The 25,804-nt window shown below is 46.1% G+C and overlaps 1 protein-coding gene across 1 annotated transcript in view; it reads right to left on the bottom strand.

Annotated features, from left to right (window-relative positions):
* Positions 1-25,804, bottom strand: part of LOC141121631 (uncharacterized) — a 220,833-nt gene that overhangs the window by 72,514 nt on the left and 122,515 nt on the right. Inside the window, 5 exon segments of the mRNA XM_073611280.1 lie at positions 3,075-3,970; positions 4,950-5,088; positions 5,210-5,416; positions 5,497-5,706; positions 5,787-6,685. Coding sequence (XP_073467381.1) covers positions 3,075-3,970; positions 4,950-5,088; positions 5,210-5,416; positions 5,497-5,706; positions 5,787-6,685 — 2,351 coding nt within the window.

The raw sequence follows: 25,804 nt of genomic DNA, 5'->3' as shown, positions 1-25,804 counted from the left end.
ATAAAAGACACCTGTCCACAACCTCAAACAGTCACACTCCAAACTCCACTATGGTGAAGACCAAAGAGCTGTCGAAGGACACCAGAAACAGAATTGTAGACCTGCACCAGGCTGGGAAGACAGAATCTGCCATAGGCAAGCAGCTTGGTGTGAAGAAATCAACTGTGGGAGCAATAATTAGAAAATGGAAGACATACAAGACCACTGATGGTCTCCCTCGATCTGGGGCTCCATGCAAGCTCTCACCCCGTGGGGTCAAAATGATTACAAGCAAAAATCCCAGAACCACACGGGGGGACCTAGTGAATGACCTGCAGAGAGCTGGGACCAACATAACAAAGGCTACCAGCAGTAACACACTATGCCGACAGGGACTCAGATCCTGCAGTGCCAGACATGTCCCCCTGCTTAAGCCAGTACATGTCCGGCACGTCTGAGGTTTGCTAGAGAGCATTTGGATGATCCAGAAGAGGATTGGGAGAATGTCATATGGTCAGATGAAACCAAAGTAGAACTGTTTGGTAGAAATACAACTCGTCGTGTTTGGAGGAGAGAGAATGCTAAGTTGCAACCAAAGAACACCCTACCTACTGTGAAGCATGGGGGTGGCAACATCATGCTTTGAAGCCGTTTCTCTGCAAAGGGAACAGGACGACTGATCCGTGTACATGAAAGAATGAATGGGGCCATGTATCGTGAGATTTTGAGTGCAAACCTCCTCCCATCAGCAAGGGCATTGAAGATGAAACGTGGCTGGGTCTTTCAGCATGACAATGATCCCAAACACACCGCCCGGGCAACGAAGGAGTGGCTTTGTAAGAAGCATTTCAAGGTCCTGGAGTGGCCTAGCCAGTCTCCAGATCTCAACCCCAAAGAAAACCTTTGGAGGGAGTTGAAAGTCCGTGTTGCCCAGCGACAGCCCCAAAACATCATTGCTCTATGCTCTAGAGGAGATCTGCATGGAGGAATGGGCCAACATACCAGCAACAGTGTGTGACAACCTTGTGAAGACTTACAGAAAATGTTTGACCTCTGTCATTACCAACAAAGTATTGAGATGAACTTTTGATATAGAAAAAAGACTTATTTTCCACCATAATTTACAAATCAGACAATGTGATTGTCTGGATAGTAATTCGGTTCCCTTGTGACACCCGGTTATAATTTATACTTAAGCGTTAGTATGCTACACTCTATAACACTACACAGAAAATAGGCCAAGCGACTTCTGGTAGATTAAATGACTATATTGAAGAAACGCAGTTAAACAATACACAGATCATTCAACAAACAGATTCAAGCATAACATACTAGGTAAATGAGCACCAACCTATAAGCTTACAGTAAATTTAACTATAACAATGTTAAATTAAACCATAGCAAGTGCAACTAGAGTTTAAATAACAGTATCAAATAACCCAGGAAAATAAAAGGTCCTTGCGTGCGCATTATGCATACAGCGCCAATGGGCGTATGTATTCCTGACTAAGGGGTACCCCTGGAAGTAACGCCACAGTACCTGGTGTCTAATCGTCAGTTTTGGCCGGCTTTCGTTGGGGCCCTTCTGTAGTTAGTGCACATGTGGCTATCCATTTCACAGTGTGAAGAAGATGGCTAGTAGTCTGCCAAACAATGGGAGGGGGGTCTCTCCTTAATTAGCTGTGCCAGTATTGAGATTGTTCAGCTCACCCCTCTTGGTATACAGCCATCTGGTCCATATCACTTGGCAGTCCTCTAAAGTTAGGTCCCATAGGGGGGTCTCTCCTTAATTAGCTGTGCCAGTATTGAGATTGTTCAGCTCACCCCTCTTGGTATACAGCCATCTGGTCCATATCACTTGGCAGTCCTCTAAAGTTAGGTCCCATAGGGCTTAGTCTCTGTGCAGGACCGGTCCTCCACAAGGCTGTCTGTCAGCTCTGGTTTAGGCATTCGCGGTAGCAAGTCTCTCAGGCTTTTGTGGACACAGCAAGTGACCCCGCAATCCTAGCAGCACAGCTTCCGCTCGGCAAAGACCTCTCAGTCTCTAGAAAAACAGTCCTCTGTCTCTCCTCTGTGTGCAGGGATTTCAGCTCCTGTAGTTTTTGCAGCCATTCACTTCCATTAGACGTTGACATTTAAAGACTAGATTTCCCATGATGCTCTTCAGCATAGCAAGTGTCCTTCTCTAATGTTCTCATTGGCTATGACTGTCCAGCCCTTTGATTGGTGAGGGAGGGGGGTAGTGGAAGAACAAGCAGGGGATATTACACCGTTACTGCTCTTGTCATTTGCAGTCAGAGAGGGGGAGAGAAGACGGGTGCATAATTCACTCTGTATGCCTACCAGCTCACTACTAGCAGAGAAGGGGAGGGAGGATCTGCACACAACTCTATTTACTTTTCATTGTGGTGGGGAAAAGGAGACCACACACAGCTGGTAGCAGCACCCGGCTGTGCATGAGCACAATCTCAGTTACTTGTATGAAACCACCCCTTACATAGTAAGCTAAGGGGGCCTATTCAAAAAATATCTTGTGTGAGCGTGACAGGCATTCGTTCAGCTGTGATACATTCTGCTTTCCTATGATTTCCTATAACCACCAGCTCCATCTTCTGGCCATGAGGAGGTATTATTTCCAAAATACCTCAATTAGGGAAAATAGTTCAATACCACATTATGGCTGCTAGAAGGACCCAATGATCATAGGAAATCACTATATGAAATTAAATAAGACTGACATTCTTCACAGCTGGATGAATGCTTATCACATTCATTCATCTATTTTTATGACTTAATTTTTATTTTTCTACTGCTATCAATGGCCAACAAGGTACAACACTTCATCCATGTCTTTGGTGATCTCTGATCTCCTTATGAACTGTTTCTTACATGATGAAGATCAGCCATGGAGTATATCTGAGGTGTATATCAGGGTGTGCTTCTTCCCCACATGACAGCTGTGATGTCCAGCAACATTCATATAGAAGACATTTCCCGCACTCAAGGCACTAATATACCTCGAGGGTTGTGTGGGATCCCTGATGTACAGGAAGACAGGACTTCAGTCAGGAACAATTCCCTCACTCAGGACAGGAAAGTGGCTTCTCCGCCATGTGAGATCTCTGATGTCTGGAAAGATGTGACTTCCTTGAAAAACCTTTTCCGCACTCAGGACAGGAATGTGGCTTCTCTCCCGTGTGCAATTTCTGATGTCTGTAAAGATGGGATGTCCTTGAAAAACATTTTCCACATTCAGGACAGGAATACGGCTTCTCTCCTGTGTGAGTTCTCTGATGCATGGAAAGATGCGTCTTCCTTGAAAAACATTTCTCACACTCAGGACAGGAATAGGGCTTTTCCCCCGTGTGAGACATTTGATGTGTATCAAGTTGTACTTTTTGTATAAAACTTTTCCCGCACTCAGAACAGGAATATGGCTTCTCACCTGTGTGCAATCTCTGATGTGTGTAAAGAATGGATTTCTGTGAAAAGCATCTCCCACAATCAGGACAAGAAAATGGCTTCTCCCCCGTGTGAGATCTCTGATGTGTGACAAGTTCTGATTTCTGTACAAAACATTTCCCACACCAAGAACAGGAAAACGGCTTCTCCCCTGTGTGCAATCTCTGATGTATTGAAAGATGGGACTTCTCTGAAAAACATTTCCCGCACTCAGGACAAGGAAATGGCTTCTCACCTGTGTGAGATCTTTCATGCACAATAAGCTTGGATTTAGAAGGGAAACACTTCCCGCACTCAGTACAGGAAAACCTCCTATCTGTTGGAAGGACGGCACCGCCCCTCACAGTCTGAGGTTCCTCAGGATAAGAGGAATACGATGGTCCATCTACACTGCGTTGTGCCGGATGGACATTTGAGGTAGTCGGGTTTTCTCCTGGACTATACTGTGTGATGTCCTCATCTTCTTCTTTACAGTCTGGAGACAAAGTGAGACAATCCTCTGAGGTTTTCCTCATCTCCCGTCCATCTACTAAAATAGAAATAAAAAGATTATTACTAGACATGAGCAGATTGGTTCCCCTAAACCAGGACTCCGCCCACATCAGGCAGCTTTGTCTCTAAACATCTTACAATTCCCCCCTCAAGGTAACTAGTAAATTGGTCCTCTGATCTCCTACCAGTTCATTTCTTTATTCATGGACCTTAGTCAGAGAGTGAGGAAACAACGAGAACTGTCTTTTATAGGAGTGACAGTGATAAGGGGATTACAGGTTGAGCTAGTAGAAATGGGTGTAACAAAAGAGAATACAAAATATGTTTATATATAGCAGTGGGTAGAGAGCAGAAGTCAGGACTATGTAATGTACAACATATTGAATAAGACACAACAGTTAGGCTAATATGGTATGAGGATTATGTAATGCACAAGATATTGTATTAAGTGCAGGGGTCAGGACTATGTAAAATGCATTATAAATTATACAGTGTAAGGGTCAGGACTCATAATATTGGTATTCAGTAATCAGTGGAAGCTTAAATGTTTACATGAAACAAGTTGCAGAGGTCCCACACCGCTGCCTCCCATCTCCTGAGACTGCACTCAGTGACTTGGGTCTGAGACTATACAGACATATCCCTCCACCCGGCACAGCCAACAAATAACAGGGTAAGTAACCCTGGCAAAAAAAATTCTGTCAGAGGTCTTTATAGATCCTTGATTTGGGGCACATGCCCCAGGTGCTTAGGTTGAACAGCACATATAGCAAAAATTAACATTTTGCTACCAGCTGAACCCCAGAGTCTCCATAAATCCAGTCTAAATACATAAATTGTGTCTGCAGCACAGAGAAGGAAGATTATCTGAGAGAAATACAGGAATACAGGACGGGGAACACAGCTCAGGAAAGTGACCAGGGTATTACAGGCTGATATCACCCAATCCTTGCTCTACTCTGGACCAATCAGTGAGCAGTATGGGTGGAGAAATGTATTTAGTGTTAATGACCCACCTGTGCTGATCTCTGTAGGAGTGTCCTCCTCTATAAATGTCCTCGTTATTCCATCCTCCTCCATAGACTGCTGATCATCCCTCACATACCTCTCTTCTTCTGCTTTAACACTAACTTTTTTATCCATCAGATCTTCACTCTAAACAAAGAGAAGGATAAAAAATATAATCTGTAAAATATAAGCTTTAATGATGTGACATTTCCAAAAATAATACACCTGTCTCCACAAGTCCATGTTCTAGATACCCCACCCCACCAACCTTGTAATGGTGAGGGATGGTGTGATCTTCCTGTGTGGAATCCTGGGAATACAGAGGACGGGGGCATCTCTCTGGTGGGTTCCTGGTATTAGGTGGCTCCATCGTATCCTTGTGTCCTTCTGAAAACTCCTCCTTCACTCCATATTCCTCATCCTCCTCCTTATACTCTTCTTTGACAACAATATTATAATCCCTGAGGCTTCCACTCTGAATATTTAACAAAACATTCACTATAACAAACATGCTTGTGTATAAATCACAATTACCAATGACTGTTATGGGTCTACCTGATGATGGTGAGGGATGGTGTGACCTTTCTGTGTGGAATCCCGGGAATACAGAGGACGGGGACATCTCTCTGGTGGGTTTCTATTGCCTGATGGCTCTATAATGATGTCCTTATGCTCATCAGAAAGCTGCTTCGTCACACCATAGTCATCATCTTCCTCTGTATACTCTTCTTTAAAAACAATATTATAATCCCTGAGGTTTTCACTCTAAATGCATAATAAAAGAGTCATTGTAACAAATAAACTTGTGTATACATCTTAACTATCAGTGATTGTTACTCATCTACCTGATCATGCTGAACCATGGTGTGTAACCTCTGATGTCTGCAAAGATGCGACTTTGTTGAAAAACCTTTCCCGCACTCAGTACAGGAATGCAGCTTCTCCTCCGTGTGACATTTTTGATGTCTGTGAAGATGGGATGTCCTTGAAAAACTTTTCCCACACTCAGGACAGGAATATGGCTTCTCACCCGTGTGAGTTCTCTGATGCATGGAAAGATGTGACTTTCTTGAGAAACATTTCCCACACTCAAAACAGGAATACGGCTTTTCCCCTGTGTGAGACATTTGATGTGTGACAAGTTGTAATTTTTGCACAAAACTTTTCCCGCACTCAGGACAGGAATACGGCTTATCTCCTGTGTGCAATCTCTGATGTGTGTAAAGAATGGACTTCTGTGAAAAACATTTCCCACAATCAGGACAAGAAAATGGCTTCTCTCCTGTGTGAGATCTCTGATGTGTCACAAGTTCTGATTTCTGTTTAAAACATTTCCCGCAGCAAGGACAGGGAAACGGCTTTTCCCCCGTGTGAGATCTCTGATGTGTGGTAAGATGGGACTTCTTTGAAAAACATTTCTCGCACTCAGGGCAGGAATATGGCTTTTCTCCTGTGTGAGATCTTTTATGGACGTTAAGGTGAGATTTAAAATGGAAACTCTTCCAACACTCAGTACAGGGAAACCTCTTAGTTGTTGGAAGGACGGCACCGTCCCTCACAGTCTGAGGTTCCTCAGGATAAGAGGAATACGATGGTCCATCTACACTGTGTGGTGCCGGATGGACATTTGAGGTAGCCGGGTTTTCTCCTGGACTATACTGTGTGATGTCCTCATCTTCTACTTTACAGTCTGGAGACAAAGTGAGACAATCCTCTGAGGTTTTCCTCATCTCCCGTTCATCTACTAAAATAGAAATGAAAAGATTATTACTAGACATGAGCAGATTGGTTCCCCTAAACCAGGACTCCGCCCACATCAGGCAGCTTTGTCTCTGAAGATATTACAATTCCACCCTCAAGGTAACTAGTAAATGGGTCCTCTGATCTCCTACCAGTTCATTTCTTTATTCATGGACCTTAGTCAGAGAGTGAGGAAACAACGAGAACTGTCTTTTATAGGAGAAGAAGGAATAGGTTCTTAGAATTTTCAAGGTGCCAAATATCAATAATACATAATCCTGTTAAAAAGCAACAATTAACTCTTGCCCAGCACAACTTTTCTGTACAACGTATTGAATAAGATACAACAGTTAAGTAAATACGGTATGAGGACTAGGTAATGAACAAGATAGTGTTCTCTATCGGCTCAGGAAAGTGACCAGGGGATTACAGGCTGATATCACCCAGTCCCCGCCCTACTCTGGACCAATCAGTGAGCAGTATGGGTGGAGGAATGTATTTAGTGTTAATGACCCACCTCTGCTGATCTCTGTAGGAGTGTCCTCCTCTATAAATGTCCCCGTTATTCCATCCTCCTCCATAGACTGCTGATCATCCTTCACATACTTCTCTTCTTCTTCTGCTTTATCCTCAACTTTTATATCTTTTAGATCTTCACCCTAAACCATGAGAAAACAAAAAATATGATCTGTAAATTTTAAGCTCATATAAAAAATCCACATCATCTTCATGCGTTCATGTTCCAGATGCTCTGTCCCACCAACCTTATAATGGTGAGGGATGGTGTGATCTTCCTGTGTGGAATCCCGGGAATACAGAGGACGGGGACATCTCTCTGGTGGGTTCCCTTTACTTGATGGCTCTATCGTGCTGTACTTGTAGAGATCCTTGTCTCCTTCAGAGAGCTGCTCATCATCCTCTTCTATAAACTCTTCTTTAACAACAATATTATAATCCATGACGTCTCCAATCTGTATGAATAATAAAATATTAATTGTAACAAACACAATTGTGTATAAAAAGTATGTAAACACTCACCTTGTAAAACAACCCATTCAGTTTAAAATAGCAATAAAAGGTAAAACATTTGTGTATAGATATAAAAAAATGATAAACACTTGTTTTCCCTTCTTTATAAGTGATCACTTGCCCTTTGTTATCAGACCATTATATACACACTGTTATTGCTTAAAGCGGTGATCACCGTTATAAGAAATAGTTTTCATTGGCTTTCATTCATGACAGCTTGCTTACACTTATGATGCTGTAACTGGCTGCAGCTAATCACAAGGAACAGGGTGCCAGGTACCATGTGATAGCGGAAGGCCAATCACAGCATCACAATAAGCAAGCTGTTATGAATGGAATCGATTCATGACAGTTTTTTTTACATGTAATCATGTGATCGATATGATTGGTCACAACAATCACGATACTCCGGGCACTCTGATCTACTGTGTCCGGTCACAGAATCACGACGCTACACCAGTGCGCAAGTGCTGAGTGACATAGCAGTACGGTGCCTAGCCTGTAGCAGTCGCCTGCCCATAGTAAATGTACTGTAGGCAGGCTGAGGTATAATTTACCCACATAGGGCCCTCCCACTACATAGGTTAACAGTTTGTCACGGGCATTCTGACATCATTACATACAATCCTATTACAACAGTCCTGCTTTGCACGTGAGGATGCCAAGTTCCACCCACATCATCAGAAGAAAGATATAAGAGCCAGATGGAGGGACATTGGGAAAAGGAGTTTTGGGGTCAGTGTGATGTCATAGGGTTCTCTGACTTTGGTTTGAGGGACTTCGAGAGGAGGGGCTGTGAGGTCAGTGTGATGTCATAGGATTCTCTGACTCTGGATGGAGGGACATTGGGAGGGGGAGCTGTGAGGTCAGTGTGATGTCATAGGATTCTCTGACTCTAGATGGAGGGACATTGGGAGGGGGACCTATATGGGACACTCTGAGAGGTTTCTGTACACACACAATCTTTTTTCTCGGGTGCGTCCCTCCTCCTAAATCATACCTCCCAACCATCCCAGATTCGCCCGGACCATCCCGGAATTTGATGAAAGTCCCGGAGTCCCAGCGAGTCTGAGCGGAGCCCAGTTCCGGAACAAGTTCCGGCACTTGGCTCCAGGGACTTGCTCAGCGGGGACACACAAGCGCGGGCACCAGTAGCATCAGCTTGGGCAGGGTGTCTAGGGTCCCACCAGCCACATCCATGGCTCTATATAGCAGCCGGCATTTCTCACAGTCTGTTGCTTCTCACAGTGCAGAGCTGCTGAACCTGCCTCCTCCCCGACTCTGATGTCTTCCTTGGAGGAAGACATCAGAGACATCAGGAGGAAGAGGCGAAACACCGCTCTGCACTCTACACTGCAATAGCTGGTTGTTAAGCAGCGGGCCGGGAAGATGGCCGATGCATCCTTAACAACGGATGACTTGTCATCCATTAGTGGGCTTCCCCGCTGACAACTATTTAAGAACTGTCTGATGGTGGAGCGAGCAGAAAGCGGGATCCAGCATCGGTAGCTAAGCTATTTTTTCAGTTGACAGCAGAGGTGTTCATCGTGATTGACGATGGATTTACATCGGGGAACATTGTTGTTTTTTTTTTTAAATAAAAGAATTGTCAAAAATTGTCTCCGTGTTTTTATTTCTTTTTGACACTTTTTTGGTTAATGGGTAGGGGTACAATTTACCCCATAATCATTCACATAGGGGGAGGGGGTTGGGATCTCGCACCTCCTTGTTAAAGGAGGCTTCCACATTCCAATAAGCCCCCTGCCCGCAGACCCCTACAACCACCGGCCAGGGTTGAGGGGAAGAGGCCTTTGTCCCCATCATGGGGACAAGATGCTTTGGGGTGATTTGCCCCAAATCACCCCCCATGTAGAGGGCATGTGGCCTTGTATTGATCGGGGGCAATCGCTCTCAAGGGTCTTGTATGGATTTGGGGGGCCCCCACTTTTTCCTTTTCATTTTGAAGTGGGGTTTCCCTTAAAATCCGTACCAAACCCAAAAGGCTGTTTTTTCTTCTGATTGAATTCCTGTTCACAACTAATGAGATCTGCGATTCAGATGCATTCCCATAGAAGGCAATGAGCCTGGAATTCAAATCTGAATCGCACAGCAGTGCTCTTTTTAAATTTGCAGTGAATATGTGAACCGGCTCCATAGAAATGGCTGCCGGTTCACATGTTATGCATATATGTGAACGGAGCCTTACATTAGGCTTTGCAGGGAAAGGAGACACAGTGACCAAGAAGGGTGGTGCGGGGAGCGGGCAGGCAACAAAAAACTTTACTTGGAATGATTTGGGGGGGGGGGGGGGCACTAAAGAAGAGGAGGACTTGTGCTAGAAGGGGGGTTGGACATGAAATCTGTCCCCCCACCCCCTCCCAGCACACATCACATATCCCCCTCAAATCAAAGAGATGCTGGCAGAGGGGCGATCATGGCACCTGGGACCCAGGCACCAGGTAAGAGATGTGGGGCAATTGCCGCAGGTGCCCAAGCTGAAGCTAGTGCCCCCCTGCCAGGCAACTCAGTGGAGCCAAGTGCTGGTATTTGTTCCGGCACTGGTGCTATGCATTCTTGTGTAATTCACATGCGATACAGGTGCAATGCAATTTCATTTGAATGAGCTAAAATTGTGCCAGACCGCACCAAAATAACCACTATGATACCGGGCACTTTCACCCTCTTCCTGCCCAGGCCATTTTTCAGCGCTGTTGCACTTTGAATGACAATTGCTCGGTCATGCATGGCTGTACCCAAACTACATTTTTATCATTTTTTTACAAAAATGTAGGGCTTTTTTTGGTGGTATTTAAGCACCACTGGGTTTTTAATTTTTTCTAAAAGAAAACAAAAAGAAAAAAAAAGACCGAAAATTTTGCAAAAAAAAAATGTTTTTCTTAGTTTCTGTCAGAAAGTTTTGTAAATAAATAATTTTTCTCCTTCACTGATGTGCAGCGATGAGGCTGCACTGATGGGCATTGAAGAGACGGCACTTAAGGACACTGAATAGAAGGCACTAATTTGCCGCTCTGATGAGCACGGATAGGCGGCACGGACGGGTGGCACGGACAGCCACAAATTGGCATCACTGATGGGCACTCTTGGGGCTGCACTGATGATCATTGCCCTGATTATCTGTACAGTCTCCCGTGTGAGGAAATACCGCTGATCGGCTCTCCTCTTCTCAGTGTGAGGCAAGGAGAGCCGATTATCAGCACTTCTGTGTTTACATGTGATCAGCTGTGATTGGACACAACTGATCAAATGGGTAAAGAGCCTCGTCATCGGCTCTTTACCGAGATTGGGGTCGCGCTATATTTCAGGGACACAGCGCGCCCCCGCGAGCGGGCGAGGGAGCGGTGGGGCGATGTCATTTGACGTAGTTCCAGAATGAAAGGGGATCCCGCACATCGTCATTTCACTATACAGTGAGCGGGAGGTGGTTAAAAAACACACGGATCACATGCTCTCTGTGCATCATGTACTCCTAATCCCAGCACTGACTACAGCCCTCTGTGCATTACATACTCCTGATCCTTGTACACACCCTGGACCCTGCAGTCTGTGGTATGCATCCTAAATCCGATACTGACTGCAAGACTCCCCAACCCCTGTGCTCAGTATTACACACTTCTGCACTGTATACAGTGGAGGGTCAGCAACCAGTAGATCGTGGACAGGTGACTGGTAGATCGCGGTCTGGGCTTGCTGTCCCGCCATCCCAGATCATCAGAGTGCAATGCAGAGGGGCTACTTGTAAAGTTGGAGCTGTAGTAGAGAGTAAGAGCCACATAATCTTATGCCTCCTCTGTAGTGCCGGCTCCTGTCCCATGCAGAGTTATACCAACTGCACTCCACCTCCTGGCTAGCGGTCTCCAGAGTGGTGCCAGCAGTAGGAAAGAAGAGATCTTCAGGTCAGTGTGAAGCAATACATCAGGCATAATAGTATAGAGCCGCTTTCACACTGATGTGCTGCAGGTTACCGACACCGTGGGTGCAGTGTACCTGCGGGTAGCTGCGCTTAGCCATAGACTTCTACTATATCCTGCGGGTTTGGTGCGCTTTCTGAATGTAGGAGTTTTGGTGAGCTTTCAGAAAGTGCTCAAAACCTGCAGGATATAATAGAAGTCTATGGCTAAGCGCAGCTAGCCCAGGAAACTAGCAGATTCGCTGTGGTGCAGGAAAACCACAGCACATCAGTGTGAAAGCAGCCTTATAGGGGGCTCAGAACAGTAAGGGTTCATTTACATTTTCAGTTTGGGGGGATGGGGGTAAAACCCTATAGTTAAGATGTGTTTTTATCACCCTCGCCCCAATCGCACCCCCTTTAGCTGCAGTGGCCAGGGGGGTTGCAGCTGCCGCAGAAGTTATACACTCGGTCATGGTTGGCGGATGTAGCACCTGCCATGCATGACCCATTCAAGTGAATGAGGCCGCTCTGCAACCTTGTGCAGTACAGCAAACAAGGGGTTAAAGCAGGCAGTGTTGTGTTACTTTCTCACCACCTGCTTCAACCCCTGGGACCCCGCAGAAGCATCCAGTTGCGGGGCACTTGCAGAGTGGCCCAATTTACTTGAATGAGTTGCGATTGACAGGCAGAAGCACCCACCAAAAGCATCAGGGGGCTTAATTCCTGCTGGGGCACATGTACACCTTTGGCTGCTGCCTCAGCAGCTAAAGGGGGGTAGGGATTGGGGACGGTAAACCCGCGACCACCCTCCAACTTTACATGTGAACGAGCCCTAAAGGTGTCGCTGCTGAATGCCGAAAAAAAAAAAAAAAATCTCATTCACAAATGCAGCAGACACTGCTGCTCCTCTGAAAAGCGTGTTTGACAGGTGGCGAGGAGGTGATATGTTGCCTCCTCGCCACCTGACTTAAACCCATGATTGCCGTGCCATGCATAAGATTGGGACACAGTAGTACAGCAATTAGAGGTTTTATTCAGGTGTGAGGAGGTGACACTCTACCCGGTGATCTTTGATTTCTCCCACCTTGTTCAAGTAGATCTACACCTCTTTAACCACCTCCTGCTCGCCATATTGTTAATTGACGGGCGGGTGGCGGCTCTCATTCTGGGACAACATCATGTGACGACGTCCCACTCTCGGCGTGCAGCGCGGTGATCGGTGGTGTGTTCTGTCCCTGGGACATGGTGCATCACTGATCCCGGTAAAGAGCCAATGACGCGGCTCTTTACAAATTTGATCAGCTGTGTCCAGTCATAGCTGATCACATGTAAACACGGAAGTGCTGGTAATCGGCTCTCCTCGTCTCACGCTGACAGAGTGTGAGGAGAGGAGAGCCAATCAGCGGAAATTTCCTCACAGGGGAGACCCTGATCATCAGTGCAGCCCCAACAGTGCCCAGCAGGGATCTCAGTCAGTGGCCATCATTGCTGCCTATCAGTGCCACATCATCAGTGCTGCCTCACCAGTGCCCATCAGTGAATTACTTATTTACAAAATTTTATAGCAGAAACTAAGAAAAACATTTTTTTTTCAAAATTTTCATTTTTTGTTTTGTTTAGCAAAACATAAAAACCCCAGTGGTGATTAAATACCACCAAAAGAAAGCTCTGTTTGTGTGAAAAAAACTATAAAAAAGTATTTTGGGTACAGTGTTGCATGACCGCGCAACTGTCATTTAAAGTGTGACAGCGCTGAAAACTGAAAATTTTCATGGGCAGGAACTTGCGAAAGTGCCCGGTAGGCAAGTAGCTAAGGTTGCCTACCCCTGATATACACAATACTGTACATTATCCGCTTCCCGTCCGCGCCATAGCCGAATGACAGCTACAGCGTAGACCTACATTGCCAGGAGGCCGTCAATAGACGTCCTCCCCTTTGCGCACCCCCTGTGGGTGGCGTGCGGTGCGCTCTGTGATCACCAAGTCACTGAGACTCGGGTGATCACAGATCGGAGTAAGGGGCTGATCCCGGCCCCTTACCACGTGACCAATGACAGCTGATCACGTGATGTAAACGGAAGCTCGGTACCCAATTTTTTTTTTCTCCTCACGCTGTCAGAAAAAAAAGCCGATCACCGGCTTCTGTTGAAGGGACATCGGTCCCGAAGAGGAAGAGGCACAGCCGCCTCATCTGTGCCAACCAGTACCGCCTTCCAGTGCCATCAATTGGTGCCCACCAGCGAATATCAGTGCCACCTATCAATTCCCAAGAGTGCCATCTATCAATGCCCACCAGTGATGCCAATCAGTGTCACCTACCAGTGCCCATTACTGCCACCTATCAGTGCCGCCTTATCAGCATGCATCAATGAAGGAGAAAAAAATGACCTGTTTGCAAAATTTTATAACAAAATATAAAACCGTTTTGTTTTTGTTTTCAAAATTTTCAGTCATTTTTCATTTTTTTAAACAAAAAATAAGAAACCGCAGAGGTGATCAAATACCACCAAAAGAAAGCTCTATTTGTGGGGAAAAAATGATAAAAATTTAATTTCGGTACAATGTTGCATGACCGCGCAATTGCCATTCAAAGAGTGAGAGAGCTGAAAGCTGAAGATTGGTCTGGGCAGGAGGGGGGTTTAAGTGCCCGGTAAGTAAGTGGTTATATATGTCACACCAAAGAGTTCATTGTCTCAACGGTTGCTGGTTCCTATGCAGCCCCTGACTATTTTAACCACTTGCCGACCGCTGCACGCCGATATACATCGGCACAATGGCAGCGGTGGGCAAATGGGTGCACTTGTACGTCCCCTTTAATTTGCGGGGTTAGCGCCGCGTACATCGTGACCGTGGACTCGATGTCTGCCAGTGTCCCGCGATCGTGTCATGGAGCCGCAGAACGGGGAAGTGCCTATGTAAACAAGGCATTTCCCCTGTGATCGGGAGCGGTGATCGCTATCATGTGAGTTGAAGCCCCCCCCCCCACAGTTAGAATCACCCTCTAGGACACACTTAACCCCTTTATCGCCCCCTAGTGTTAACCCCTTCCCTGCCAGTGTCATTTACACATTAATCAGTGCATTTTTATAGCACTGATCGCTGTATAAATGACAATGGTCCCAAAATAGTGTCAAAAGTGTCCGATGTGTCCGCCATAATGTCGCAGTCCCGATAAAAATCGCAGATCGCCGCCATTACTAATAAAAAAAAAAGAAAAAGAAAAATGCTATAAATCTATCCCCTATTTTGTAGACGCTATAACTTTTGCGCAAACCAATCAATAATCGCTTATTGCAAATTTTTTTTTACCAAAAATATGTAGAAGAATACATATCGGCCTAAACTGAGGAAAAAACATTTTTTTTATATATTTTTGGGGGACATTTATTATAGTGAAAAGTAAAAAATAATGCTTTTTTCCCCCAAAATTGTCGCTATTTTTTTGTTTATAGCGCAAAAAATAAAAAACGCAGAGGTGATCAAATACCACCAAAAGAAAGCTTTATTTGTGGGGGAAAAAGGACGTCAATTTTGTTTGGGTGCAACGTCGCACGACCGCGCAATTGTCAGTTAAAGCGACGCAGTGCAGAATCGCAAAAAGTGCTCTGGTCAGGAAGGGGGTAAAATCTTCCGGGGCTGAAGCGGTTATTGAAGTTCTTCTTTAACCACTTCAACCCCAGGAGATTTACCCCCTAATGACCAGGTCTTTTTTTGCAAAACTGCACTGCGTGGCTTTAACTGACAATTGCGCGGTCATGAAGGAAGGGGTGGGGGGTAAAACTTTAGTCGGGCAAGTGGTTAAAAAATTGAACTTATCCTTTAAGGTGGGCTCAGAAATAGTAATCAAAGTATATTTTATAAGTATTGATGAATGAGAAGATCTAGACAGCCGCACGCCGGGATAAACAGATTCAATTCTTCTTTTTATTTGTAAAACAGGAACATGGAGTACATGAGACACCACTGGAGTGGTACAGCTCAACAGCCGACGCGTTTCACACTTAACATTTAACCACGCTACGCTCTACGTGCGCCGCTTGTCCCTTCCTTAAGTGGCTTTCATTCTAAAGTTGAAAAGTCGGGAGGTACGCCTAAACCGAAAAATGAACTTTGTCTTTTGGGTTTTGCCAGGAACACATCGTATTCCTGTGATCTCCGTGAGACTTTACTGATCACATTTTAGGGTGAATATCTGAGACTGGGATCTTTATGGAGACATTCTTTTTCAAGGACATTTACTACAAATGACATTTTTCCCTCTTCCTTACTATTCTTATAAAATAAAGAAATACATATTCCAACCTCCCCCTGTCCTCCGTCCCCCACCACTAATAAAATGTATATAATAGGTTAGTATAGACTGATGAGGTGAGAAGGTGATTGGTGGGAAAGGTGACACATCTCCAAAATAAAGAGAATGTTCCGGCCCCATAAGTGGGGAAATGTTCTGCCCCTGAAGGGATCAATCTAGGTTTCCACACTATATATGTGTGTATTATCATCTGCTGGAGATAAAAGACATCACAGTGACTATGGAGGAAGAGGACGGACATGACGGGGGGTTACTGGGTGTAAATAGAAAATAAGATCTTATTACCTCCTCTTCTGCCACTTCCAGCAACGTACCACATGGAACTTCCTGTCTGTAACTGACATTATTTCCTGTCTCTTCCTGACATCACTTCCTGTCTGTTTTCCATAGAGTCTTCCATAGATACTTCCAGCCTGGGAAGAAGTGAGGTCACCACCTTGTGGAGATCAGAGGAACTGCAGCCCTAGGAAACGTCTCATAGTGTGAACCCGGCCTTGTGCTGTGTGTGTATGTATGTACTGTACAGTAAAACCTTGGATTGCGAGCATAATTTCACCCCCATCAAATCATTCTTTGCAGCTATTACCTTTTGTACCACCACCCCCTCCCTTTAGAATGTAAGCTCTACGAGCAGGGCCCTCCTGTACCTTTTGTATTGAACTGTACTGTAATTGTGTTGTCCCCCTTATACATTGTAAAGCGCTGCGTAAACTGTTGGCGCTATATAAATCTTGTATAATAATAATAATAATTTATTCCGGGAAACATGTTTGTAATCCAAAGCACTTGTATATCAAAGCGAATAAGAAATAATGGAAACTCAGATGATTCGTTCCACAACCATTTATTCATAGGTACTTCAGTTTATAGTCCATATACAAAAGATTATAGCAATGTGATAAGGTTGTATATCCATAAAATGTCCATCCACAAATGGAAGCCTCCACAAGGGGATTAGAAGCGAAATCCAGCAGGAGCTGCAGAGAATAAAAGAGAAGCGAGGCGCCTCTAATGCCGCGTACACACGACCGGACGAAAAGGTCCGACGGAATCATTCCATCCGATATTCCCATCGTGTGCGGGCTTCATCGGACTTTCTCTTTCGAAAATTCTGATGGACCTAGAAATAGAACATGTTTCAAATCTTTCCGACTGAATCAGTTCCTATCAGGAAAACCGCTCGTCTGTATGCTATTCCGACAGACCAAAAACGGCGCAAGCGCAGGCTACTGTAACAATATCACGTACTGGACATGAAACGCTGTACCTAGCTGCCATGTTGTTTGGAATGCAGCCATGACAGCTTGGCTAACCGTGTACATTACAGAGAAATCTGAACTCCCTCCTCCCTCCTCCCTTGTCTTAGGGATTCAAAACTTTTAAAATTTCAAAGGAAAGAAAGGTTATCTCAACAGAAAACAGAACCAGGCTAGGTCAGTAAAAAACAGCCTGTTGAACTGGCAGAGTGTTCAGGCCTGTCGTAAAACTGTCCCCCTCTCCATTCAGAGAACTAGCAGGCCCCGGTTGTAAATGTCTGAATACACATAAAGCTTAAAACAGTGGAATAAGTATGAAATTCCGGCATGTTTCATAACTTCCGACTTAGTAATAGCACAGCCATAATATGGACATATTTAGTTTCCTCAGATAATTTGTAACGTTTCAAGTCCAGACACCCCTATGTCAAGTCATATGGGAAACCACTGGTACCCCTTATTCCTCCTAAGCAGACTATACACTAGAGATATGACATGTTTATATCTGTTTTGAAGGAAATCTCACACTGAACAATAATATGGATATTTGCAGTCTATAAACAGTAGAAATGCAGAGATATGAATATGTATCACAAAGTGTACCTGGGACGTGGTCATGAGTGTAGACACCCCCCAGCAACCAACCCCTAAACATGATGACCAGGTGATTGGTTACTGGTCGCTGTCAACACCCAGACAGAAAAGAGGAGAAGCCAAGACAATGGTCAGTTCTCCTTTTACCATCCAAGAAGGAACATCTGCCAAGTTGAGAACCGATTACCCAGCTCATCGATCGAACTCTGATCAACCCTCAGACACTAATTGCAAGTATTCTTCCTTCCCAATTCTACCTTCTTTCTTTGTGGCTGTATATTGTCTTTATCTTTTGAAACATCTTTTTTCTGTAAATGTTTTATTTGCACCAACTTTGACCTTTTCATAATAAACCCTTATGTTGAAAAGTGTTAACCTTGTCTCTAAAGCTCTTAATGCAAGCTATAAACGAACCGGCCTCTTGAAGGGCGCTACTGTTGTAGATTAATGCCGCGTACACACGATCGGACTTTCTGGCATACTTAGTCTGGCACACTTTTTGACGGACTTTGTCCGCCAGGTGCGCCGGACTTTAAAACGGACGGACTTGCCCACACACGACCGGACTTTCCGGCGGGCTAAGTCCGCCCGTCTTTCCGACGGACTTTCGCCGGAGTTATGGCGGACTTTCAGAATGAACGGACTTGCCCACACATGGACAAGTCCGTTCATTTTGAATGTGACTCGGGTACGACGGGGCTAGAAAAGGAAGTCAAGCTTGCCGCTTTTATCGGCAAGATTGACACCTTGCGGGCCCCGTCGCGGGGCATATGGATTATAAAGGGAACCCCCTACGTGGAAAAAACGGCGTGGGGTCCCCCCTAAAATCCATACCAGACCCCGATCCGAGCACGCAGCCCGGCCGGTCAGGAAAGGGGGTGGGGACGAGCGAGCGCCCCCCTCCTGAACCGTACCAGGCCGCATGCCCTCAACATGGGGGGGTGGGTGCTTTGGGGGAGGGGGGCCCCTGCGGGCCCCCCCCAAGCACCTTGTCCCCATGTTGATGAGAACAAGGGCCTCTTCCCGACAACCCTGGCCGTTGGTTGTCGGGGTCTGCGGGCGGGGGGCTTATCGGAATCCGGGAGCCCCCTATAATAAGAGGGCCCCCAGATCCCGGCCCCCCCACCCTATGTGAATGAGTATGGGGTACATGGTACCTCTACCCATTCACCTAGGGAAAAAGTGTCAATAATAAAACACACTACACAGGTTTTTAAAATAATTTATTAAACAGCTCCGGGGGGTCTTCTTCCGGCTTCGGGGGTCCCTCCGATTCTTCTCCCGGCGTCCGGTTGGTTCTTCTCCGCTCTCTCCGGCCTCTTCTCCCGGTGTTCCAGTTCTTCGGCCGGCTCCTCCGCTGTCTTCAGGCAGCTCTCTTGCCAGCGGAGGTCCGGACTTCTGGGCTTCTTGTCTTCTTCCCTCTTCTCTTCTCCAGATGTTGACACAACGCTCTCTCCGGCTGGACTGCTCTCTGAGGGCTCCGTTGTGACTTATATAGGCGGAGACCCCGCCCCCTTATGATGTCACAGTCCCTGGGCATGCTGGGACTGTGACGTTTTAGGGGGTGTGGTCAACATCACCTGGTGATCACATAGGCATCTCCCCGTTCTGCCTCTATAATAGACAATTGTGGGTTGGCGGCGGACATCGAGTCCGCCTGACCCACGAGCACGCTCACGCAGCGGGCCTTGCTGCTGCGCGCCCGCAACTGCGTGAGCCACCGTACAGCTACGATGTTTTGCACAGGAGAGCTGACCTACCGCCGTATAACGATTGAGACTGGTCAGCAGGTAGTTACAGGATAGGTTCACCTTTCAGAGGAAACATGCTACCCCCATTTTTTTTCACCTCCCCCCTACGCTGCTGTAGTTTCTGGCATAGGGTGTGCTGTGCTGGGGTGCTTTTCGCTTTGTACCTGCCTGGTTTGGGTAGTCTTGCCTATGTTCCCGAAGAGGCAGCGGCCCCTTGGTCTTGGCCAAAGGAGGTCTGTCAGTGCTTCTATGTCCCCTCCCCAATTACCGTGGTCAGCGGGTGGGACCTGCCTAGGGTTGCCACCTCATCCCTTTAAACCCGAACCCATATGAATTACACAGGTTCTGTGGCTGATTAAGGTGGTAATTAAACTCACTTAGTGCCTTATCTGCATTTAATTAGCCACAGAACCTGTGTAATTCATATGTGTTCGGGTTTAAAGGGATGAGGTGGCAACTCTAGACCTGCCTCTGTGGGAATATGTGGCGCTAGACTGTGTTTCCCATTGCTCAAGTTATTACAGACAGGGGAGTGTTCTGGACCCCCGCTTCCTGGTGGTGGTCGGGTCGGGCTGCGGAGCTAATTTAGGCTGGGGATTTGTGGCCTATTACAACAGGCTAATGAATGTGGTAGTGTCCCTCGCGCTATAAAGAATAAAGGAATGTGTCTCAATCAAAATAATAAATAAGTGAAATAAAACGATAAATGTAAGTGGGCGTGAGTATTATGTGATGATGTCTCTCAGGACTGCAGCAAAGTCAAAAGTGTTCACACTACACTTCAGCAAACTAAAACCTGTGGAAGGACTTCGCGCTTCAAATCTATCACATAAAAAGGTGACAGTATAACAACCTACAAAGGTGCAGCTATAAAAGCTGTAAACATATATATCAATGTGAGTAAGCACAACAGTGAATAAACACGCATAAAAATAATCAAACAAATCCAAATGTGCTTGATAAAGAGAACAATATGAACTTTTCACTTATGAAGATCATGTGTGTCACCAGCACATTTGGATTTGTTTGATTATTTTTATGCGTATTTATTCACTGTTGTGCTTACTCACATTGATATATATGTTTACAGCTTTTATAGCTGCACCTTTGTAGGTTGTTATACTGTCACCTTTTTATGTGATAGATTTGAAGCGCGAAGTCCTTCCACAGGTTTCTATTACAACAGGCTGCTGCACTTGCCATTTTGTTTGTGGGCGCTCGTCCTTCCCTTGCATCACTTCCCTCTCACTCTTTACTGAGCCAGTGGCGAATGTGAGAAAGCCAGGTGTCCTGTCAGAAAGCCACTACCCATCAGAATATGTAATGGAAGTGACGTTGCCTTCACAGCCATCTTGGTACACCCGCACTCGTCGGCAGTAAGCCTACAGTCTGAAGTCGCCCAGCGGACATCTTTTAACACCCGCTGTAGTCTTGCATTTCACAGTTAGATTTACCAGTAAACTGAGCTTATATAGTCAAAAACAGTATTTGGAACTCTGTGTAACTGTTTTGAAGTTGAATTTTAAAAGCATCAGCAAGCTTGCTGATCTCACAGGTTTGCTAATCTGACAGAACACCGCTACTTTTAAAATTCAACATCAAAACAGTCAGCCGGATTTCAAATACTGTATTTGATTATATAATCTCAGTTTACTGGGAAAAACTAATTGTGAAATCAAAGACTTCAGTGGGTGTAAAAAGATGTCCGCTTGGCGACTTCAGACTGCAGACTTACTGCAGCTGAGTGCAGGTGTACCAAGATGGCCGTGGCATAACATCGCTTTGGTTGCACTTTCTGATGGGTAGCGGCTTTCTGACAGAACACTGGTGTTTCGTCAGATTCAGCAACCTGGCAGAATTTGTAACGGAAGTGACGTTCCGTTGCTACCATCTTGCTACACCCTGCACTCGTCCACAGTAAGGATACAGTGAGAAGGCGACAAGCGGACATCTTGTTACACCCACCGGAGTCTTGCATTTCACACTTATTTTAACCACTAAACAGAGCTTATATGGTGACATTCAGTGTTTTTAAATCCATCTGACTGTTCTGATATTGAAATTTAAAAGCAGCGGCAAGCCTGCTGATCTCACACGTTTGCTGATCTCACAGAACACCGTTGATTTTCCAATTCAACTTCAAAACAGACATATGGATTTCCAAATAATGTATTTCACTATATAAGCTCTGTTTAGTGGTAAAAATAAGTGTGAAATGCCAGACTCTGGCGGGTGTAACAAGATGTCCACTTGCCACCTTCTCACTGTATCCTTGCTGTGGAGGAGTATAGGGTGTAGCAAGATGGCGGTGACGGAACGTCACTTCCGTTTCAAAATCTGATGGGTCGCCTAATCTGATGAAACACCGGCAGCCTTCTGCCGTAGGTGGGCCTGTAAAGACGGAGCTTAGTGGGTGGCTACTCAAGGAATGTGCAGTGACCATCTTTACTAAGGGCACTGCCCTGTTCCTGCCTCCCTGCGGTGTGCCACTGTTGGCGCGGTATGGCGGCCAGCTGTACTTGGGTACTACTAGTCCCAGCATGTCCTATTGTACTCTCATGTGGCTGTGCTAGTTGCGGTCCCTGGAACCCTTGCCCTGTTTTCGGGGATGGCAGTCCACTGTATCGTATTGTGTCGGTTTCTGGTGCAGTTTTGGGCTCTAGTTTATAGATAGCAGCCCACCAGGTGCACATTTCAGGCTCTACTATCAGTGCATCGTGCTTACACAGCAGGAACATATCTGTATATTTGCATTTATATCATATGGACATGTACCAATGAGAGAGGGGTTAATTTTGTTTATTGAAAAATCTTACAAACAACAACTTATATACAATAAAACCATAATAAATAAATAAAACATATTTACAAAATAATTGAATATGATTATACAAAACAAGAACATAATAAATGGTACAAACCAAATTGCGCACAACACAATCCCTACGGGAGAGCCAGACTAAGGAACATCACCGTCACCATGCATGTAGCCTTTTATCAAAAATAGATTTGATCTTGAAAATCTAGGGGAGTGAATCAAGAATACAAAGAAAAGCCGCACACCCCGAGATCAACAGGCAGCAGCTACAGAGTCCTGATATTCCTCCACGCCCTTATCCAAGCCTCCTGCTGCCACCTGCCTTTCTCAAGACCCCGAATCTTCCCAACCTCACCCAGAATGTCCTGCACCACCACTTCGACGGGGAGGATTTTACTCCGTAAGGATACCTGACACCATGCACTCCACGTGAAATAACGGACTACTAGACTAACTAAAAAAAGTGTTTCTAAATCATAATCCCGACGAGTCTGGAATGCCCCATACACCCACTCTGCATAACTCATATGGGGGAGGAAGGGAATACTCAGAGCCCTCCCCACCCTCTTGTACACCTCTATATTAAAAGGGCATTGAAGTAGAAAGTGATCCATGGACTCCACCACTCCTCCACACTCCACTCTCGGGCAGCCCCGATCACTCATGGAAAGAAACTTCAAGTTGCCCTTCACATATAGTTTTCCATGAAAGGCAAGCCAAGCCTGATCCCTAAACTTCATTGGGATTCTCTCCAAATTAATCAATCGCAAACCCACCCTCAAAACCAGGCTTGGGCAATCCCTCAAGGCCAGTGGCTCGCAAAAAGCAGAGCTCATGATCCGCTTCTCAAGAAGTTTCCTTGGAAGAGATCTGACTTCTCTTGCTGTTACTTGCCACTACTGAAGCATTTTCAAACACGGGGCAACATAAGCCGGGAGCCGTTCATGCTTGACCCTCAGGCTTTTCACTGGCCCACCATTTTCCCAGTCTCGCAGAAAGGGCCTAAACCAGGACTGGAAAATACCAACCCACCCAGGCGGTCTCTCTGCCAACATGTTACCAAGATTGTACTTCACAAACATTAGAGAGAAAAAGACTACAGGGTTGACCATCCCTAGACCACCCTCCCGCCTAGGAAGGTAAGTCACATTCCTTTTGACAAGGTTTATTCTGTTCCCCCATAACAGCTGGAAGAAACAACTATAGATCCTGGTATAGAGAGAAACTGGCAAAATGCAAACAAAACTGACATAAGAAAAATCGGAATCAGGTAAGTCTTGATCAGATCAACCTTTTCCCTCAAGGAAAGCTGCCAGCCTTTCCAGCTTGCCACCTTGGCATCGGCATTCTCCAGCCTGTTCACCCAATTTGCATGACCATAGTCACCTGGGCCGAAATCAATGCCTAGAGCTCGAATTTTTTGTTGGGGCTCCGGAAAGTCATCCGGGAGAACAAAGCTCTCACCTTCCACACCCATCCAGAAAGCTTCACACTTGTCCTGGTTGACCTTTGAACCTGATGCCCCTGCATACTGCCCTATCACTGAGACCACCTCCTGCGCCTCCGCAGTCCCAGAGATAAAAACAGAAACATCATCAGCATAGGCCACAACCTTCAAATGAGAGAGGGGTTGCCACCATTCTGGCACAGGTGCTGAGGGCTGCTCCTTTTATAAAGGTGTTGCAAAAAAAAAAGTGGACCTCTCCTTCTGGGGTGGAGGTACTTGTGGAGGAATTTTCCTACCTATGGATTGTGTGGTGCACACGGTGCCATATTCAATGTTTACCATTGCCACTGAGCCTCTGCAGCGAGTGTTGGCTGTGGCCTGCATGTCGTGCGGTGAGGTCTGTATACAGGGCAGGTAAGCAGGACACAATTGGTCGCCACTATATGTCTGCAAGGACAGCGTTATGGCCTGGGTGGCAATGGCCCTGGTGTCTCGGACTCATTACCATGGGTCATGTTTTGGCGTCAAGCTTGAGCACCAGATCTGTGGATCAGGTGTATTTGGACCTGGTGAACCAATTGGTCCAAGGCCTGAAGTATGGATGTGATGCATCCTTAGGTGCTGCTCCGCTCATTTCAAGCTCTCTGTCTCGGCAGTGGTGCTTCAGATCACTTGCTGGGGCTCCTCTAATGGGGCTCCAGGTCCTTGAAGATCCCATTAGATGGGGCCATGTGCCCCGGGATTCTCTAGTCCACCAAGCCTGCAAAGGAGTCCATCTAAGCATACAGGTTTGAACTGCCCATTCCTGGGGTGGGGGTTGTCTTTGCTGGTCCTTGGGCCTGTGGGCCTCCCTTATTTCCAACTTGTGGGTCAGTGACCTGTTTCTGGCCATCATCAAAATAGGATTTTATTCCTATCCACCAGATAAATCCTTTCCTTTCAATTCTTGTCTTCTGCCATCGCACCTTTGGCCTTTGGGCCCTGTGCGGTGCAGAACCTGCTGCGCCGGGGAGTAATTGTCCCTGTACCCAAGCCTAGATTAGTCCTGCGGCTTTTACTCCATTCTCTTCTCTGTGCCAATAAAGTATGGGGTTGGCCTGCTCCTGGATCTGTAAGCCCTGAATTGCTTCATGGGGGTTCTGGCTGGACTCCGTCTGTTTGTTAGTGACATTATTTTATCAGGGATATTTTTGAGCATACTTGGACACCAACAGTGAATACCTGCATGTTCCCAGGTGGATGGGACATCTGCAGTCCTATGCTTTGTGTTTTAGGATGCACGTTATTGGCTCCCTGAGTATTCTCTGAGGTGCTGGCTCTAGTCCTGGTGTTGCTGGGACAATGGGGGATTGCCATAGCTGGCTGTTTGGATGACCTGCTCTTATGAACGGACCCCCAGGTTGCACTGGTGGATTACATGGAGATCACAATGGGCTCTCTGCAGGACTTCAAAAGGGTCCTGTTCCTTAAGATTGGCCCCAACCAGGAGACTGGTGTATTTGAACCTGATCCTTGACTCGAAGCTGGGCTGCCTGTTTCTCCTGGTGGACAAACTCCTGCAGTTTCAGACTGCAGTCCAGCTGCTCTTGTACTGCAAGCAGTCTTCCCTGTGGTCTTGCTTACAGACTCTGGATCCTATGGTGTCTGCCTTCGAGGCGGTTCTGTATGAGCAGTTCCATATGGAGTTTTGCAGTAGGACAACCTGTCCAAATGGGATGCGTCTAAGGCTTCCCTGGACAACCGGATTATCTGGAATGGTCGATGTAGGCCTCTCTCTCCTATGGTGGTTTCGGCTCCCTGCTCTGTGAGCTGGAAGGTCCTTTTTTATCTTCCACTGGACGGTCTTTACGATGGATGCCAGCCTGTCTGGCTGGGGAGGAGCCCTGAGCTTTGGATTGGCATGATGTGATTAGGCTCTGGAGGTGGCTCGCTTACCAGTCATTGTCCTGGAGCTATGAGCAATCAGGTTGTCTCTGGAACACTGAAAGGACTTCTTCGGGGGGGGG

This window comes from Aquarana catesbeiana, unplaced genomic scaffold (genome assembly GCF_042186555.1).
Source record: "Aquarana catesbeiana isolate 2022-GZ unplaced genomic scaffold, ASM4218655v1 unanchor226, whole genome shotgun sequence".
Taxonomy (NCBI): domain Eukaryota; kingdom Metazoa; phylum Chordata; class Amphibia; order Anura; family Ranidae; genus Aquarana; species Aquarana catesbeiana.
The sequence above is the reverse complement of the archived record's forward strand: the minus strand, read 5'-3'. Positions and strand labels throughout refer to the sequence as shown.